Genomic DNA, 19,628 nt, shown 5'->3' on the forward strand with positions numbered 1-19,628 from the left:
ATGCAGTCCCAACAAAGAAACATTAATGCTTCTCCAAAGTAAAAAAACAGATGTGATCATTTGGTCTTAAATGCAATTTGTTGTTTCCAACAAATTCAAGAGTGAGCCTTGGCAACGAGGCATCTGTATTTAGGAAAACAGAGACTTGGGGTCATCCTGGGAAGGAGAGGCCTCACAGGCTGCTTCTGACCCCTCCTTTGAATACCTGGGAAAACGACTGAATATTCTTGATGTGAGGTTTTCTTATTTTATGTCTCTTTAAGTTTTCCCCCAAATTAGTTCAGAATTTTACTGATTTTGACTGTACCCAGGAGAGCTCCTGACTGTACGTAACAGAAACCCACGCTGGTTTCTATCAAGTACAGCCTCCAAAAAATGACACTGCAAATGCTGCAATGCAATGTTTCATTTTTTTTTTAATATCTTCCTGCAGATGTAGAGCTAAAACTGTAATATGAACTCTGAACACTGCACTGAGCCATAAGTCTGAATATCCGATAAGATTTCAAAATGCCATTTATATTCCTACCAAGAAACATGCATGGTTTTGACTGTTTGCTTTTTTAATGGACTGTTTGCCACTCAGCCTAACAATTGCACCATTTTCCCAATGTATTTGCCACCTTCCCTTTGCTTCCTCTTCTGGAGCTCAGCCTGCTGGCAGACACACGCTGAGGAGAAGAAAAATGGCAAATCAGATCTCAGGAATTTGAGCACTGTTTGCGTTTTCATTTTTTTCCAAGGATTACTGCTTTATGAGTTTCCTTAGAACCAGACGCGTGCCCATCTCCCTCCTAGCCCCTGAGCTGAATCTATCCCTGTGCCCTGAATGCTGTTACCGCTTTGCACTCCAGTAGTGCCATATATCACAAACTACTGAAGAGACACCTGCTGAACTGTTCTGTGACTACGTGTCTGGATTTTTAATTCTGCTTTAATTAAAGACAAAGCCAAAGATTTGCCTTTTGCACATTATCAGTGAAATACACTTTAAAATAAACAAACAAGGTCCTTATTCTACACCCTTAGGTAAGTATAACACAAAGGGGAATAACAAGTCAAAAAATCATTACTTTTTTAAGCAGTGACAAAGTAGAGAGATTTGAACAATTAATGATTACATCTCAGAGGTGGCAGAAATAAGGCACTCACCAAGTTCATCAACAACAAAAATAAATAATAACGCATTTATATACTTTTAAGGTTTCTTGGTAAGAAGTGACATATCGCTTCTACAGAGTTCAGGAGTTCAATATAAAAAAAAATAAGTACTTCAACAGAAGATAAAATACTAAAATACTATGTACTGGTGGATCTCAGACACAAGGCACCAGAGCTTCAAACTTTAACGCTATCAGTGAAAAGACTTCAACTTCTAGTTTCTACATTTTTTTAATTAGAATTAAAAAAGAAAAAAAGCAGAAAATATGAAAGTCGAAGACTTTTCAGCTGTTGAAAAGTAGGAAAAAGCTTTTAACACTTCACTGGAACATCCAACTCCAGCAGGAAGCAGCTGCCCCAGCAGGAGCATAATTTGAGAGGGCAAACATTTATTTGAAAGTTGCAGTGCCCATAGTGAACATCAAGCTCCAAAGGAAAAACTATGATTTAGGCCAAGCTGTGTTCACCAAGCCCGAACTGAACTCATGTGAAGTTTGGAACAGTCAGAACTGGCATGTTTTGGATCATACCAGCTCACACCCTGTAGAAAGCCCACTACTGCACTGGAGAGGTGCCGACGAATGGCAGTGCTGACCACAACCAGACCACAGCACGGAAAACAGAATCCGAGTCCTCGTCATCCTTTCCCTGCTCTTGTCCTCACTGTTTTCACACTTATAAAAATCTACGGCTAGGCAAGACCATGTGGCAGTCAAAGGCTGCAGCACACAGATAAGCAGCAGGCAGGCTGTTGGGTGTTCTCAGTGCATCTGCAGCCTCCTGTAAGACTTGCATTTGACATCCATCTCCCCATTGTCAAGACATATTTATCTCAGTTTTCAGGAAACGTGAGATGACTCACCTACCGGAACATCTGATGAAGTTAACTTCAAAAATTAATTCTACGTAAGCCTATTTTTCCAAGAAAAAGAAACAAACAAAAAACACAACAGACAAAAAAGAAAAATATTTTTAAATTATGCTACAAATCAAATTTCTGTGCAAAGGAGTTTTCTCATTCAGAAATTCAAGAACTTATTTTTGCTATAGACAGTTTAACAGGCTTTTAGGCATCCAAATTTAGGAAAAAAATCCTACAGCATTTAAACAACGCAGAGCCAGAGCTGGAGCTGACTCAGCCACTCCAGTGCACAATTTGAATACACTACATAATCATTCTTGTTTTAAAATTATCCTCCTAATATCTAAGGGTTAGATTATCCCACATACATTCATCTTGATTAATGCACTACCCTAAAGACAGCCTTGCAGATTCCATTAGGACTAATTAGGAAGCAGGGTATGCAACAGCAGGATGATACAATCTTGCTCCGATTGACATGGCCCTGACCTCTTCCTTGCACTCCCTTCCTAAGGTCACAGAATGCATGTGTCTTTCCTTTTCTCCCTCACGCTCCTAATTAACATGTAACAATTGCTGCTTGTTACCAATTCAGAATTAAGAAAGAACCCGTGAGGTGCACATGCAGGATATGCTTCCCAACATATGCACGTGTCCAGAGATCAACATGGCAATGGCACACTTCCACAAAGCAGCCCTTGCAAATGTCAGCAACAGGACCTGTGGGTGGCAACATGGCACAGAAGAGAGATTCTCTGGAGTAAATGCCCTTTTTGCTCTAGACCTACGCATACAGTTTTTGCTTTCATTTCACACAGAGGGATAAAATTAAAAATAGAAAATATATATTTATACATATATTTTACCCATGCTGAAAGTTCCACTTCTGAAACCTGTTTCTGCCTCTGACAAGCAGGCTGAATGAGCGGTATTTGCCCATGATTGGCTGTGCGCTCTGTGTGCTCCGTCCCTGCACAACACCCGCAGAGGACACCCGGGACAGAGGCCAAAGTCTGGCGGGGCAGAGCTGAAGGGTTATGCCATTTCATGGGGTCCCCACAGAAAGTATTTGCTTTGCCTGTTTATGTTCTAAATATAGCAGAGCACACTGGCCATCTCTAGCTCGCAAGCAAGTATTCCCTACCAGGGCTGCAGCTCTCTGCAGCGCTAACACACACCTGCCTGATATCTGTTAATATAATTATTTTTTTCTTAAACACACTAATTCTTGGGAGCGCTGTGAGTGAAAGATGCATCCACAGTCTGCAAAGAAAAATTCAGTGACTAAATATCTGTCTTATGACCAAGAGATAATGCAAGATTAGCTGTTTAGTTAATACTAATACTACATATATCTATACGAAATCAAGTATTTAATATTAAGGTCAATTTCAGGTGTGCTGCTGTTTTAGTAAAGAACAAGGACATTACATCCACACTGAATTATTGAAATATTCAATATTACTTTTGAATGTCGTAACAGTTTACCAAATTAAAAAAAAAGGGGTTGGTTAACTGACCTTACAGGGTTTAGACAAATCTGGTAGAACATTTCCCTACATTGTCTTTGCATTAAAGTTTGTGATACTGCAGAAAGCATGAAGTAACTAGTGACTGTTTAGTTTTGCAGACAGAAAAATTGATGAAGATCTGAAACAAAACCAAAACTGATCAACTGCTTTTCCACTACGGGGATTGTACATGGAATTCACTGAAGGGATATAGTCCATTTTCTGTTATCAAATGTATTCTCATACATTATACAAGCTACTTAACTAAAAAAAAAAAAAAAAAAAAGACTAATAAACCCTGAGAGCTCAAGAGCCATCTGATGACCATAGCCATAACACCTGGCCACGGTGCAGCACCATGCTCAGCAGCAAGCAGCTCTTACAGCTCTGACAGCACCAGCAGCAGCACAATCCAGCACTGCTACCCAGGCCGTGTCAAGAGGACCCATCAGATCCCTTCTGGCACATGGCACCACAGACACAAGTAAACCTTTCAGCATGAACACAAGTAAACATATCTGGTAAGCAGGGTATTTTTAAATAGCAGATTCTTTCCCAGCTTACAACTCAGCTACTGCACTGACTTTCCATGTGCAGTAGGAGTCAGCAGCATAATACTGCTGTAGTGTTACCTACAAGTATTATCCATGGACCTTGCAGTTCTTTACAAAGGTGATGATTATATCATTCATTACAAAAGGAAACGGAAGAGCCCTGCTGATGGAGGTCCTGTGCCACAGGCCACCTTGTCCAGCACAAAGATTTTAAGGCACTTCCAGCAACCAAGGACATCAGAAATCTGGGCAGAGAACGCTGATGTACAGCAAACTCAGGGAGTGTCTCCCACAGCAAAGCAGATTCATGTCCAGTTAACTCTACTGTCTTGTTTTAACCTTTTCAGTGGGATCTTCACTCTGACAAGCACAAGGCCAGCGGGGTGAGGCTGCCATGACCACAGCGTGCCCTGCAACCAAACAGCAGTTCAGTGGAAAATCAAACTGGGGCATCCTGCAGGTGCTATCTTACCCAGCAAATGCATCACTCACAGCCTCTCACAGAGAGGCAGGTTTAAATCTCCAAGGCCAGGCCCATGTTTCTGGCAGGTGTGCCGCCACAGGGGCAGCGCTGCAGCAGGCCATGAAGCCACCAATGACAATGACAGCACACCATGGCTCACGCCATTGCTCACACCATGCTTTGCCACAAAGAGGAAGTGCCAGGAGGGCTCGCTGCCACCCAGGCACAGTGGCTGTGGCGGGCAGAGATGGTGGGCCAAGGGGCTGAGACTCCCTGTCAGCACAGGCAGCCCCTGGCACAGCTCATGACCCAACAGGTTTTTAATGCACAGAAACCTTTTATTTCCACATTTGAAATTATTTTTTATTCCTCTCTCCCTCCCCCACCCCCACATTATAAGTCCTGTAGTTTTAAAACACATTTGAACAACACAGAAACAGAAGCATTTTAATATCCACTGGAGGGGGGATGCTGGGTATTTGTGCCTGAGAGCATTTTAAAGGTTTACCCTCTACTCTGATCTGAGGCAAGAAACATTTTTAAACTCAGGAGTGCTGCAGGATTTATACAAACCCGCTATAAACCTGCTTCCTGCTCAGCTCCCACTGCAACTGGGGCCTGGCTGCACAAGCAACCTGCAGTAGCTGGTTACAGCTACAACTCCCTTCCCAGAGCATGTCTCTACCACGAGGCAACTCCACACACTCAAGCTCTGCTCCGCTTCCCGGGTTTGGTCCCAGGAAGAGAAAATTATACTGTAAAAATCAGTCCGTCAGTTGTTTTTTTTCTACCTTCCAACTTTTATTATTTTTTGCATGACTGTACTGAATTTATCATGCACTGTTTGTGGGATGAGTATTTAAATGTTAAGATGATTGAATTCATAAAAGAAGAAGAGAAGGTGCTGGCATCCAGATGTTTAACACCTATTAATGAAACTACAGCCACAGTAAGACAGGAGCTATACATTTACAGTGCCGAACTCAGATGCCCCTCCTAAAAAGCACTGTGAGGCTGCACCCTCTCTGCCACAGCCCTGCTTTCACGTCTAGAGGCACCCTGCCCTCTGCTAAGCATCATCCTCACCTTAAGCAAGTGCACTTGTGAAAATGACAGAATAACTATAGCAGTCCCAATCACAGAAATACAAGCAGGGTGCTCACAGACACCCAAATAACCTAGGGAAGAAACACTCTTCTAAGATTCACCATCAGCTGTCCAGAGACACCAACCACCCGCTGGTAGTTACGAGATGAAAACAAATCCACATATTGCTTACGTGGTTTGTGCTATTAAAAACAAAGAATCCTTACAGTGACTTTGCTGTTTCTACGTAAAGCACCCTTTATTCCAGCTACAGGCAGAGAATAATTTGGAGGCAAAGAACCGGTTAGTTAGTGTAGCCATGCCAGAGGATTTGAGCCCTGTCAGGTATATTTTCCCTTCATCCCCCTATCCTTCCCTTTCCCCTGAGGAAAACAGCAAAACAAATCAACAAGCATCAATAAAATAAACGCAGCAAAACGGCCCACTGCTGGCAGCCAGCAATTGCTCCCTTTTGGGCTGCAGGGTTTCTCTGGCTACAACCGCTTCTTTCAACAACTGTATATCCTTGAAAATAATATAGTATTTACTCACTTTCAATGAATCAAAGCAGGCGATTACGCGTCCATTTTCAACTTGGCAGCTTTTCGATGGGTGTGCAAATTTACATTCCGTGTCTGGTCGTGAGCAAGTCCCCCTTTGGAACTCCCTACACACTTCCAGCGTTAGCCATTTTGTGTCCCGAATCGGTGTGACACTAACAGCCATCTTTAGATTTTACAGGTAGTTAAAAATTTCCAATAAAACGGACGAATGAGTAGCTGAACTGATAACCTGGAAATGATCAAAGCACCACCTCCAGAACACTTTTACTTCCCCACCCCCCCCCCCGTTCCCTATTTTAAAAGTACATGTAAAACTGGGTAGCTGCAATCTCAAGGAGAAGGTGTGCCACCGGGAGTTCAGCTCGTGACACTGTTAACGGACAGAGGCTTCGCACTTAGAGAAGCGCTCGGATTACCGGCGAGGTGAACGTTAGGAAGAGTGGCCCGGGACTAGCCTCGCGCGCTCAGTGGCCCATCCTGAGCGCCAGCCGGAGCCCACGACGCACGCATGGGAACGTGGCAGACCCTCCGACACGGGATTTCCGAGCTCTGTCAGTGAAGTTGTCTGAAAGGTAATCTCCTCGCAGATGGGTTTGCAGCGGGGGGTTGTGGTGCAATCGGTATCGATTAGTTTGGCATAGACAGATGCAGCAATTTAGAGCAACGATCGAGACGGGATTTTTTTTTTTTTCCTCCTCCTCTCCTTGATTTTCGGCAGCAGAGCTCTGACCTTCTCAGCAAACTTTTATTTTTACAGTAAAGCAGCCTGCGGCAAGGCCCGGCAGCGCCCTCCTCCCGGCGGGGCGGCAGCGGGTGGCTGCCCGGGGTCGCTCTCCTCGCGGTCTAGCTGGCAGCAAGCAAGGCAAAAAGCAGCGGCTGCTCTAGAAGCGGTCCCAAGCAGCAGAGACGTCAGGAAAGGCACTTCTTAGTACCGACCTGCAGAGAGAAGAGACACGTTACAATTCGCCGGGCGGCACGGTGGCCCGAGGAGCTGCCGCCGCCAGCGCAGGGCACTCACGCCAGCGCCGCCGGGCTGCAGGGAGAGGGGCCGCGTCCCCGGCAGAGCCAGGCATGACCGGGAACGAGCCAATGGCAGCGAGCGTTGCAGCGATACTCAGGGCGAGAAGCCAATAGCGGGGGCCGTCTTATAAAAGGTCGCGCCTGCCAGACGCTGTGCTGCCCTGAGTGCCGAGCGCGCCCGGCCGCCGGGGCTCGCCCGGCCGCCGGAGGACGAGCGGGCGGGCTCGGGCCCTACCCGGCATGCAGCGAGGGGGGCGGCCCATCGCGGCGGCGCGGGGAACGGTGCCGCCCGCCGCCTGCGCGCCGCCAACCCCCCTTCCCCTCCGCCTGCCACAGGTACAGGCTCCCCGCACTGAAGCGGCGCGACCGGTAGGACGCAGAGGGGCGGGCGTGCTGCCCCGCCGGGAGCTGTCACAACGCCCCGTTACGGTGCGGCTGTCACCGCCCGGGGGCTGGCGGGGGCGCGGCCCCTCCGCTCCCGCGGGCCTCTCCTAAGGACAGACCCCAAAACGGCGCCTGCCCCCGGAGCCGGCTCGGGCCCGATGCCGCTGCTGGCTGCCCGAGACAGCCATCGTGCTGGTCAGTCACTGATAGCCGCCCGGAGTCTCCGCAAACCGGCCCGGACCCGTGCTCACCCGAGACCCCGGGAACGCCGTGCCTGCACCCGCGTGACCGACCCCTCCAGCGGGGACCGGACCTCGCTTCCTCCCTCAGCCACGGGGAACCACAAGCTTCGTGACGAGCTCTGTTCACTTTAAAACCACCCAGGCATGTAACAGCTAGGAATGAGACGGTAAACCTCTCCGTTCAGATGCCAAGGTGAAACCATTGTTTCTTCGAGACGAGTTTCAGACACCCAGCTATGCCACAGAAGTCTGGGGACACGAGTAAACAGAACTCTGTAGTAAAGGATAGCTCCTGGTCCAGCACGGAGATCCTGGAAAAGCAGAGGAGCCCTTGTGGCAGCACCACATGTGCTTCTGGGGCAACATTGGAGCCCCTGGGCAATACAGACAATAGGACTTCTCCCAGCAGCACTGCAACTATCCACAGCTTCCTGCCCACCTGCGTTCAGAAGGTTGTTTCCATCCCTGTCTTTCTAAAGACACTGATCCACAATCTTTGTATTTCCCACCAGCATCACCTGCCAAAGCAGCATCCTTCTCATCTGGGAAATGCTGGTCAGCATGGATGCACACCAGTAGACAATGAAAATCTACTAAGGGTCTTTTTCCCGGGGCTAAGTGATTAGAACAAACTACAGGAGAAGTAAAGCACACCTAATACAGCTAATAAGATTATAACAGGCACTGTTGTTTCCTTGCCAGGGCACTTTGTAATCATGCCCACATTTTTCATCCCTGCTAGCAAGAGACAAACAACTGTGCATAATTACTTGCAAGCACAAGTTAACAGCTAGGTATGTTTCTGGTAAACACAGATACTTACTTGCTTCAACTGCCTAACCCTCAGGAATCAGACTCATCCTGTGCCAGCAGTCACTACTGATCAGTGCTCAGGACTACAGCAGAGACTCGGGTATTGAAAAACTCCTTCTGTAACAAGTGCTCAGACAAACAAGTGAGGGTCTCCCACCTGTGCCAGGACACCTGCCATGAAGGGCCAGCACCAAGCAGACCACTACCAAGCACCGATTTCTCCAAACACCAAGAGAGCAGCAAACAATGTATTTTACATGCTAAAGCCAATGCAAGTTAAAGGCCACATTTTCAGAAGAAGATACTTAATTTCATTCTCATTACAAGAATAGTTGGTCACCCCTAACAAGGAAAGAAGGACAGCGTGTAGGCAACGCACAAAATGAACACAGATGAAAACTATCTTTTGTGCTCACATGTAGTGAAAGGAGTAATATTCCTGGTACAACTCACCAAACTAGGTTTTATTCCTAGCTTTGTCGTAAATTTTCTATTTGGAATTGGACTAGCCACCTACTCAGAGCAAAGTCCTGCTCCTGTTGAGGTTAGTGACATATCTGTAACAACATTACATGAAGCTGAATTTCATCCCTCGTTCTTCAGGCTGCCAGCTACAAACAGAAAGGTTACTCCAAGGAGCTGCAATGCCTCAAAGGGAAATCTTCTCAATGTGAAGAAATGTTAGGTGTATATTTTGTCTGCATAGTTACTTGAAGAAAAATTGTTTGGTCAGAATTTGTTACCTAAAAACAGAGCAGAAATGTCAGCTTTAAAAATAGCCTTTTAGCAAAAATAAAGTCTGACTTCAGACCAGAGGTACATCTTCAGTACCTCCACTAAATAATTTTTATTTAGTTAGCATAGAAATACAGTTAGGTTAGCGTAGAAATACAGTTATTTTATCTGCATAAACTACTTTCCCCTAGCTTTGAAATTCTCCTGTGATGTTCCAGCTCCCCAGTAAGCCTCAAATGCTACAGGATTCCCCTGTCTGCAAGAAAACCCAGCAGATATAAATGATGTCTTTCTGTGGCTGTCTCTGACAAGCTGGGAAAGACTGCAACAAACCCAGAAGGAGGAACCCTGGTGAGAGACAGGAAAAGGACTGTCTTCATTTTTTTTTTTAATTAAAATTTATTTAGGGGCTGACAGTTTCCAGATTCCACCTCGCAGGCCATTCAGTACCAAAGGCTGTTCTTAATTGACAGGTGATTTTTTAAGCTACCTTTTGAAATTTGGAAGTATTCACTACTTGTCCTGGGAATGCTGCAACATTGGCTTGGCCAGAGAAAAATCCTGCCTTCACAAATAATTAGGAATACAAGGGAAATGAAGCTAAAAATATTGAAAACGTATTAAAATGTGATTCTCGGAAAAGACAAAAGAGAGAAGTAACAATGACAAGTCATTCCTTAAAAGGTTAAGACGGATGACAGTTGTCTGCTGAGCTGCGTTAATGAAAATCATTTAGAAACAGCTTTGCAAATCAATGGAAAGGTTATCTGGAAATGCACAAGAAAGTGAAACTAACACAGAAAGGACCATGTGATTAAGGTTTCCAGGTTCTGATTAAATACATTCAACTTTTATTACTTCCCATTATTGCTATAAAGAAATGTACAGCCAGGTTAGCGACACCATTTTCTTCCCCTTCTCATTACAGACACAAACCCAACGTCTCTGAATGGGAGTGCCCCACTGCTCTGGGACTCCCCCAAAGATCCACTACTTTCACTCTTCCTGTACCTGGGTTTGCTGGATATTCCTGTTTTTGTATGTCAATTCACACACATTTCTTGGGAAGAAAGATGCGTAAAGCTGGACATGCAAAAAAGCACAATATTAAAGAACACAGCAGTGCAGAATGCTATTTTTACTCTCGGAGAAAGTGGAAGCTGAAAATACCAGCCTCAGTGACATGAGAACCGTCAGCAAGAACCAGTCGTTACACAACTTGAATTCATCCTCATGACAATGACTCCAGTGAGATAGGAAATGGAGTAAAATCAATATTCCATTTACATTGACAGTACAGTATCAAAGCTTGAAATTGCCAAATGGCTGTCTTTTAAATAAATTAGAAAATTACTGCCTGCCTTACCGTATTTTTTAAAACACCTCTGCCAAATTCAGAGTTTACTAATAACATATCTCAACATAAAATTTGGAGACGTTTCAGCAATTACTTCATGGCACAACTAAGGGATGTAATTAGAGAGCTGTCACAAAATTAAGCAGAAACAATGAGCTAATTAACATCTTGGCCACGTAACAGTGAAGGATTCATTAAAGAAAAAACTGGTCTGGTACCCACCATCCCCATACAACAGCACGTAAAAGCAAGAAAACTCCTCTCTCAAATTTGTACTTTAGCACATATTGTGAAAAGCAGAGCACCAAGGCAGCAGCACAGAACGGCCAGCTCAGAAGTGGGAATGCCAATACTGCACCATGCAACACATGTTTCACAGCCCCCCTGCCCAGCAACTTTTGACTTAAACCAAGTCTGGTATCAGCACTGAACTACTGAGCAAGTCCCACACTGGATTCGTAAAAAAACTGTCAACATGACTTCTATGACACAGGTACTTCACATAATATTCATAGTTTTAGTAGCAGTAGTACTAGTAGTAGTGTTTTAAAGGTTATTTCTCTATTATGTTAGCTCTGACAAAGTTGCTTGGGAAGGCAGTGCAACCTCCCACCGACTTCAGTGGGCTGCTTAGGCACATCCCCCATCAGGCATGTGTTTATCTTGAGTATATTTCACAGTTTCTGAAACTATTTTAGCAGAAACACCTAACTGTGACATTACACTGGAATTTAACACATCCAAGCATACTCAGTTCATGAAAATCAGATAAATAATGAAAAAAAGAAGCAACGTCATAAAGTCAGCGCCCCCAGCTGTGCATGTTACAGCAACAGGCAGAAAATAAGGTTATTTCCTTGAAATCAATTCTGTGAGATTCACATCTGTAACCAAACTGTGACCTAATTCCCAACACCAGTGGTAAGGACACTGATGTACAAATCCCACAGCTCAATCCTTTCTCACTTTAGATTACAGTACTGCTATTTCCAACTTAGAAGGTTATACTGCAAATGCTATAAACCCTCTTTCCTTTAAAGAGCAGTTATGAATTAATTGCTCTTACTGTAAAAAAACTTTGAAGTCAAGAAATATGCCTGTTGAATTTATTATTTTTATTTTAGAACCAATGCTATAGATCAATCACCTATACAAAATTTGGGATGCCAGACATGCAGAATTCACATTATCTGACAGCATCGGATGGATGTGTATTTATAAACTAAAACAGGGAAAGGCCAGTGTCTGTCTCTTGACCAGGACAATGCATACACCAGCTATTATTTTGCTCCCTCAACCTGAAAGCCAGAGACACAAAAAGGGAGGAAGGACTACTCTGCATTTAATTCATTTTGTTGTTCATTTACATATTACAAAGCATTCATATATCCATCCACACCCCTAAAACTGCAAATACTGTTTCTGGTAGTAAAACCATGCCCATACTATAATTCCCTTACCATGACATTTATATAATATGCTTTAGAAATAGGAATTTCTGTATTATCCTGGCATAGGGGAATTTCAACCATTAAAGAAGTGACATTTCCCAAGCAACTCTAAAAAGACGTCATTTATCTTTAAAAATAACACTAACCTAGTGACTTAACTTGAAACTCCAAAAAGTAATTTTTTTTTTAAAAAAAGCTGAATTTAAATAACCAAAAGCTCTTTTATTAAAATCAGTCCTATGTGTTTGTTCTAATTAATATTAATTTTAAACACTCTGTTCCTATACAAAGACATTTGAAAGGCTGTAACAGAATAACTGTGCACTTTTCCAGAAAGTACAGATCTATTTATTAATAAGCATTTTGAATATTAAAGACTTTTCTGGGGGCGGAACTGTAATCATACGGAAGCCAAGTGATGTAGGAGAGGGGTGAGATGACCCACATCAGCAGCATCACACCAGGATCGGTCTCTCACAAACCCAGCATGTCTCTGGGGCAGCACGGGGTGCATGAGCATGGCAACCACTTCCCTCTAACATCAAGTTCAGCTGATGCCAATGGTTGGTTTCAGGGAGGAAAGGTGAGCAGGAGGAGGTCTCACCATTGAGAGATGCAGCAAACACCCAGCCTAACTTCCTGCAGGTCAGATGCCTTAGCATCTACTGTATAGCAAGGGAAAATATACTGGCACCTCGTTACTGCTAAGGTTCCCACTTTTTATAATCAGATGTATCGTTTTTCACTTCCCTTCCTAAAGCAGCTGCCACGTGGCCCTGGCTGCAAAGGGTGGCTTTCTCCTTCCCCAGAAACGGCTGGATAAAGCAGTGGGTAAAAAGACCGTTCCTGTGAGCACCTGATGGATTATGGCATATACATGGTCAGTCTCAACATTATTATTAATTTATTACTAACAGCATTTGCTTCATCCACAAGCTCCTCCACTTCACTGACCTAGCCCAGTCTGGGCACCCCCTCCCACATTTGCCCCTGTCACCAAACTCTAGATTCCAAAGTTCTTGCCCATTCGCATGATGATCGCTTTGTTATGTCAACAGTTCTGAATTAGAAGTCTGGATGCAGTCCACCACATCCTTGCACACGTCAAATTAACTGGCAAGATTAAAACTGAACTTAATTACCAGAAACGGAATAGGCCACTGATGTCATCTGCTCCAAGCCTGTGCAACATCCTGCTCCTGCCTGCCCTGCAGAGAGATGTCCACCACAGCAGGGCCTGCCAGGGCTTCTGCAGCAAAATTCAGTGGGACACCTTACCTCTAACTGCCCTCTGCAAAAATGAGCATGCTCCTAGCAAGGCAAATCAGTTATAATTATGTGCATTGCTTCATCTTGCATCTGACTTGAGGGCAAACAAAAAGGGACATGAATACAGATAATGAGGAACACGTTATACAGAGTTCCGCTTTCGACAGCAAGTCAGACTTTGGGTTTCAATGGCCAGGTCACTTTAGCTCACTAATGGTGAGCTGTGGCAACGCTCTGACAATCACATGCTTCTCTCCAAGGACAAGAAAATTACATGGGAATAGGGCTGCCGATGCGGCAGGGACCGCAGGAGAGCTGCTGACAGCACCAAGCCAGTACCCAGCACTGCAGAGCACACCCCAGCACAGCACCCTCAAGAAAGGCCCAGGGGACCCATGCCTCTGAAATCACCCCAGTCTCCAACAGTGGCAGCCCTGCCACACTGGGGACACCCAGAGCAGTGAGGCAACACTAGCTTAGTGTGAGGACATGACTCCTGTTCACATTAACATGAATCACAAGGCAACGGCAGTGCTGGAAAACTACTCCAGCATCTGTTGCAAGACAGGATATAATGCTGACCGCATTTCAGTTCAAAGCTTTCTGTTTCTCAAAGAATCTCAAATCCAGAATAAAAGAATTTTCTACATTTGAATGAATTCTGGCCTTACATTTAATTTATATTTGTCAGTCATATCCTTCCCAGATAGTAAGAACTTGTATGAAGAAAATAAAATGAATCCAAAATAATTTCATTGTTCATGCAAGAACCTTAGAATGGCCCTCAAGAATCGGGCTAACTCTATGCTCTGTCACCATCTGAGGTATCCAAGATAATTGTTAGGCACTAATGTAAGATCAAAATTATTCTCCAGTACACAGCAAAACTTACCAAGTTTAGGAGATCACTACACATGCAGTGCTCAGTACAGAAACACTTATCGATACAATTAATTTTGCATCATAAAAAAAATCTCACCCAAGCTACATAAACACGTGTCTTCAGATACCAAGAAAAAACTCCAAAGTAGTCACCATTATTAAAACGTAACAAAACTTGAAGGACGGTATTTTAGGAAAGAAGTGAAAAATGTCTTTGAGACCATTTTCTAATCAGCATTTGCTGTAATTTATTGTTATACTTGTTCATTTTGAATTACACTCTTTATACAGCTAACAATAATCATGAAAAACAATCTCCAACGTTCAAACAGCTGCTCCTGCACAAAACCACAGCCAGACGAACCACCATGACTGGAGGAGAATTATGAAGGGATGTCGGAGCAGGGCTGTTCCCAGTGCAGGCTGGCAGCCATGCAGTTAATGGGGATCCTCCTGGCACTGCAGTTTGCTGTATGCAAGTTTTTAAGGGTAGCTTTCCTCCGCTCCTTTACCAAGAGCTGGGTTTGGTGATGAATTTTGCTAACACTCATTTTGTTCATGGATTCCCCAATGTCTGCATGATCCAGCTGGTGCCGCACTGCTTCAGTACATGCTTGCATACAACTTTTCTCTCATTTTTATCCTTTGGCTGTGGGTAATAAGGATGAACTTATGGGAGGATGAAAAAGAGACTTCTGGTTATTTCACTGCCCAGAAGGTCCTTCCAGAAGGTTGTTGTTCGTATGGAAGCTGCAATGCCATGACACCTGCAGACAGTGCAGGCAGCTGAGACCCCATCTGCTGCCAGCACAGGGTCCTTGGGCTCTCCTAAGGCCACCAGGAAAAAATGGCTTCAGGGACACCACTGGTGTAACACAAAAAGGCACATGAGATCACCCACAGGCTGCTATCATCTGAGCTTAAAAAACTCATATTTTAAAAACGAAAAAAAGAGAAAGAGCCAGAAGCAGCCTGGTTGGTGTGGGAGGTGCAGCAAGTGTGGTGGCACCTTCTGCATCACTGCAAACAGTAGCTACAGGGAGTTTCCAGCTTGGCCAGTCCGATCTTTAGAATGGGCCAGGTCATAACAGACTACCTTGCTAAGTTTTTATTTATGGCTGTTGCACATCTATCTGAACTATTTCTGAGGTCACATCTTCCACAGAATAATCAAGGAATGTCTCCAAGGCAGAACAAATGCAGACCCTTCATCACTCTCTTCCATCCATATATTCTGCGTAGCTTCACACTGTAGTAGCTGCTGGATCACTCTTGTTCCATCTACATGCACCTGTAACTCACTACCCCAGCCTGTTCTGCTCATGCCGGGCCAAGGGAGCGACCTTTCCCACTGCTCTAGCAAGACCCTGAACACAAGGCACATGGCCTGGTCTCCCATACAGTCTCCTGTGGCCTTTTGCTCACTTTGCAAAGTGAGCCTTTCCTATGCTCAACTGGTGCCAAATCAGAGAACACATAAACTTCAAATTCCCACTAATTCTTCTTGCAGAAGAAATGGCCTCCATATGTCCATGCAACATAAAAATGGTTCACTTATCCCAAAAATGTCCACTATGACAGAATAAAAATACCAGTGTTAACACATCAATGGACCACAGCTGTGGACCAAAAGCCTTAGACAATCTTTTAAAAGTATCTAAAGCAGTCAAGGTTAAACCCATCATTAGAGTTACTTAACCATTCTTATTTTCTAAACAATCCCAAATAAAAGCTTGAAGAATTACACTATATGAAAACCCAATACAAAGAAAGGCTCAAGCCCATCTAATGCTGCCACTCACACTGAGAGGTAGCTCTACAGCTTCCCATCTATTTTATTTCTAGAGAAAAGCCACATAAAGGCTTGTGTAATACCTGAAACATTTATCATCATTGCATACCCCCACTATTTTTATCTACTGTCCAGTAACATTTCTCACATGGAAGATTCCTCCCTGTCCTCTACTTGAGTTCTCCTTAAAGTGTCCCCTTTTTCATTAATGTACCTGTGTAAGCTACCAAAACTGAACAACACAGTGAATGAACTTTGGAAAAAAGCTCAAAAGATAACTATTTTCCTTGTATTCTCACTCTTGCCTCTAAAAGCTATTTACAAATACCGGATATGAAAGTTTAAAATTCTAGTCTTACACACAAACCATGGAATATTTGGAAAATAGCTTCTGACAGATTTAAGAAAAAGCAATTTTTATGAAAAATGGTGATCAAAACCAGAAAGAAGTTGAAAACAAACCAAATCAACCAACCCAAAGCAGTAATTTTGCCTGTCATGCAGAAAAATGAGTGAAAGAAGTCCAAATTCTTTCATTTTAGTTGCCACCATTAGCAGTATTTAATTAGAAGAATGGAACAGAGTTGTGTTACTTTTCACAAAAAAATCACATAATTGAAGATTTATGTATGGAGTATATTTGCACATAAATACAGAAGCTCAATAAAATGTTAGTAAGCAGCAAGCTTGGTATCTTCCCAGGGACCTTCTTCTAAGCAGTTTGCACAGCTAAGTCCTAGCAGCAAGTACCTGAACTCTCAGAACATTTTTAACCGTTACACATCAAAAAGCTGAAAAGCACATAGCTGCATTATCTGTATCACGGATTCACTACCTTTGATTTTTCACTGCTTGTCAAAGAAGTCTCAAAATCAGTTTAAGTTTTGCCTATGCATTGAGCACTAAAGGATTCCTGTATAAAATTACATATGGAAAAGATTTTACTGAAAACCAGAAGTGATCATACAAAGTCAAGACTGCTTCCCAGGCACTAATAAAGTCTTCCAAATACTGGAAGAAACATTTTTTTGTTCATATTTTAATTTTTTTTTAAGCTTCCAAGAGTTACAGAAAAAAAAATCCAGTTTATTTTTCACAAGTAAATTGTGCTGCGTTTATTGGTATGTGAAGTTGGCAAGACCTTTCCATCCATGGAAACGAGATGGCACAAACAACACCAAAACAGCCAGTGTGAGTTGTGCTGGCGAGCACCGGCCCTCAGGGATCCGTGAGGAAGAGGAAGGGCGGGTGGTTCTGCACAGCCAGCCCCAGCGCAGCCGCCATCCCGCCCGCGCTTCTGTGAGCCAACTTGGCCGATCTCAGAGCACCAGCTCTCAGGCGCCTGCGCGCAAGGAGACACGTATTTTCTATGGTGAATCCAGGACTAATTGCTGCTGCCTTCGGCTTGGCAACCTGCTTGGAAAACCTGACGTATCTGCCTGGTTCAGCGAGCTCCCAGAGCATACACACTCCTCCACCGTGCCTCCAGAGCGCGCGGAGTTTAAAAGCTCAACACCTCAGGTATATCTAGACCCAGTCAACACAGCAAAGTTCATTTTTCTACTACAGCAATTTACTTAAATTTAAAAGTAAAGCTTATCTCCTTGAACACCGTGTAGGTGTCACTGCAGCAGAGATATCAGCACTGCAATGCCAGAGCTAACAGAGTCTCAGAAGCATGCTCCTGTCTGATGTGCCCTGCTGCAGGCCAACCTGGGCAGGCTGCAGCTGCCCACCGTGAGGAGGGGAGGAGTGTGGCATTGAAGGACTACCGAGAGAGGAGTGCCAAGGGCCTTGTGGGACAAGCTGAGGAGCTCTGATCACTCTCCCTTTTTTAGAAAGAAAAAATTCCCATTAACTTCTCTGGAAGCAGGATTGGGCCCAGGGCCCATAAATGCTCTGGGTTCCCAAGCCCTTACTCACTTGCTAGGGAGCCAGCAGGAATGTGCAGAGCCACTGCAAGCAGTGCAGGCAGCAAGGGCTGAGGGCACTTCACTGCTCCCTGCTCCTCCACCCTGCACCACTGGCACCTGCACCCAGTCTCAGCAGAGGAACGAACAATTCTGTGCTTTGTACTCGCCCCATTAAACACTGTACGTGCGCTTCACAAATGCTGTCTCTCCTCTGTGGGTATGTATAAAGGGCAAATGCAGACGCCATCAACTGAGCTTCCCATGCAGGCTCTTCAGCAAACTTGAACTTACAGCCACTCAGGTCAGGACATGTTATTTATCATGCTTTTGACATTTTACTTTTCTCTCCATGCATTACCAACTCCAAGTTCAAACCCAAGGCATATTTTGCCTTGCCATATGATCTGCTGCCGTCTCATGACTTACTACGTTATCATCACTAAGCTTAGCAAACGGGGCTGGTAAGTCTATTAATCTTCTGAAACATGAAGTCTGAAACCGCAGAAACAAAACATCTTGCTACAAGATACATAAAATGTGGTATAGTGAGATAAGGGGAAAATTCAGTGCACGCTCTGTTAATTTTTTTCTGTGCCACTGCAAGCAAGACTGATGTACTTCTGTAAGAAACAACTCTGAATGTAACATTACTGGCAAGTATGTAAATGGAAGAAAAAAATAATTCCTTTTACAGCAGCAGCCTCCCTCAGGGGCAGACAGTAAAGTACACTTCCAACAGGGAAACCTGGACTACACAGAAGTGTAAACTGCCACCTGTGAATTCACAGAAAGAACTGATAGAACAAGTCAAACACTGCTGGGCGAGTAATGGAGGGCTATGTGAAAGCTCACTTTCTGAAACAACTAGATGTATTTTAACCTGTCTAGTACTTACTTCTTTTTATAGTGCTGAAATTCATTCCAACTGAGCCACCAATACACAGCTTGTATACTTATGTCCCAAAATATTTTTCTGTTAAAACAAATATTTGGTGTATTTGCCAAAAGCACAAGGTCCTGAGAGCAACACGAGCAGTTGCACGCTTCCTGACAGTGCTCAGATCAGGGCTGGAAGTTGTTTGTCTCCAGGACTTCTTGCCAGCAGTGGCCTGCAGCTCCAGGAGACTGCAGAGCTGCAGAAGGACAGACAGACCAGGGGGCCGAGCTGGCATGCAGCTGTGCGACAGCAGCAGCACGGCCCGTACCCTGCGCTGCATTAATGCTGACTATACACTTGGCTAATGGAAATGATCATCTGCTATGCGAAACTGACGGCCAGTTGCAGTTTACTCAGCCCTGGCTTCCCATGTTTTCATGTGCAAGCAGCAGATTCCACCAAAAATGGACCTGAAGCACACTATTTAGCATCCTAATGACAGAAGTATACTTTTACTTTACAAACTGCTGCTGATATTGCTAACTAATGCATGTAGCAATTATCCCATTGAAAATTCAAGCTGCATCTAATGAGAACCTAAATTAAGCTTTAGTGAGGACAGATTATATCTGTTGCAAACCCTGACATTTTTTCTTTGTAGTACATTAAAAGAGAGTTTCCCAGCTACCTAAA

General features: G+C 44.1%; 1 protein-coding gene across 15 annotated transcripts in view; it reads right to left on the reverse strand.

Moving 5' to 3' along the window:
- MBNL1 (muscleblind like splicing regulator 1) overlaps positions 1-19,628 on the reverse strand; it is a 104,019-nt gene that overhangs the window by 70,125 nt on the left and 14,266 nt on the right. For 10 of the 15 annotated variants that reach the window (XM_061452746.1, XM_061452737.1, XM_061452748.1 and 7 more), the window contains one exon: positions 6,190-7,136. The exons of 3 other annotated variants lie outside the window; for them this stretch is intronic. In XM_061452746.1, coding sequence (XP_061308730.1) covers positions 6,190-6,363 — 174 coding nt within the window. In that variant the 5' untranslated portion in view covers positions 6,364-7,136. Of the gene's footprint in view, positions 1-6,189; positions 7,367-19,628 lie in introns of those variants that run through there. 2 more of the 15 variants (XM_061452738.1, XM_061452750.1) reach the window with 2 other exon arrangements.

The sequence above is a fragment of the Pezoporus flaviventris genome, unplaced genomic scaffold (genome assembly GCF_033815535.1).
Source record: "Pezoporus flaviventris isolate CSIRO_AGI_PZ_B2104156 unplaced genomic scaffold, CSIRO_AGI_Pfla_v1 ptg000013l, whole genome shotgun sequence".
Classification (NCBI taxonomy): Eukaryota; Metazoa; Chordata; class Aves; order Psittaciformes; family Psittacidae; genus Pezoporus; species Pezoporus flaviventris.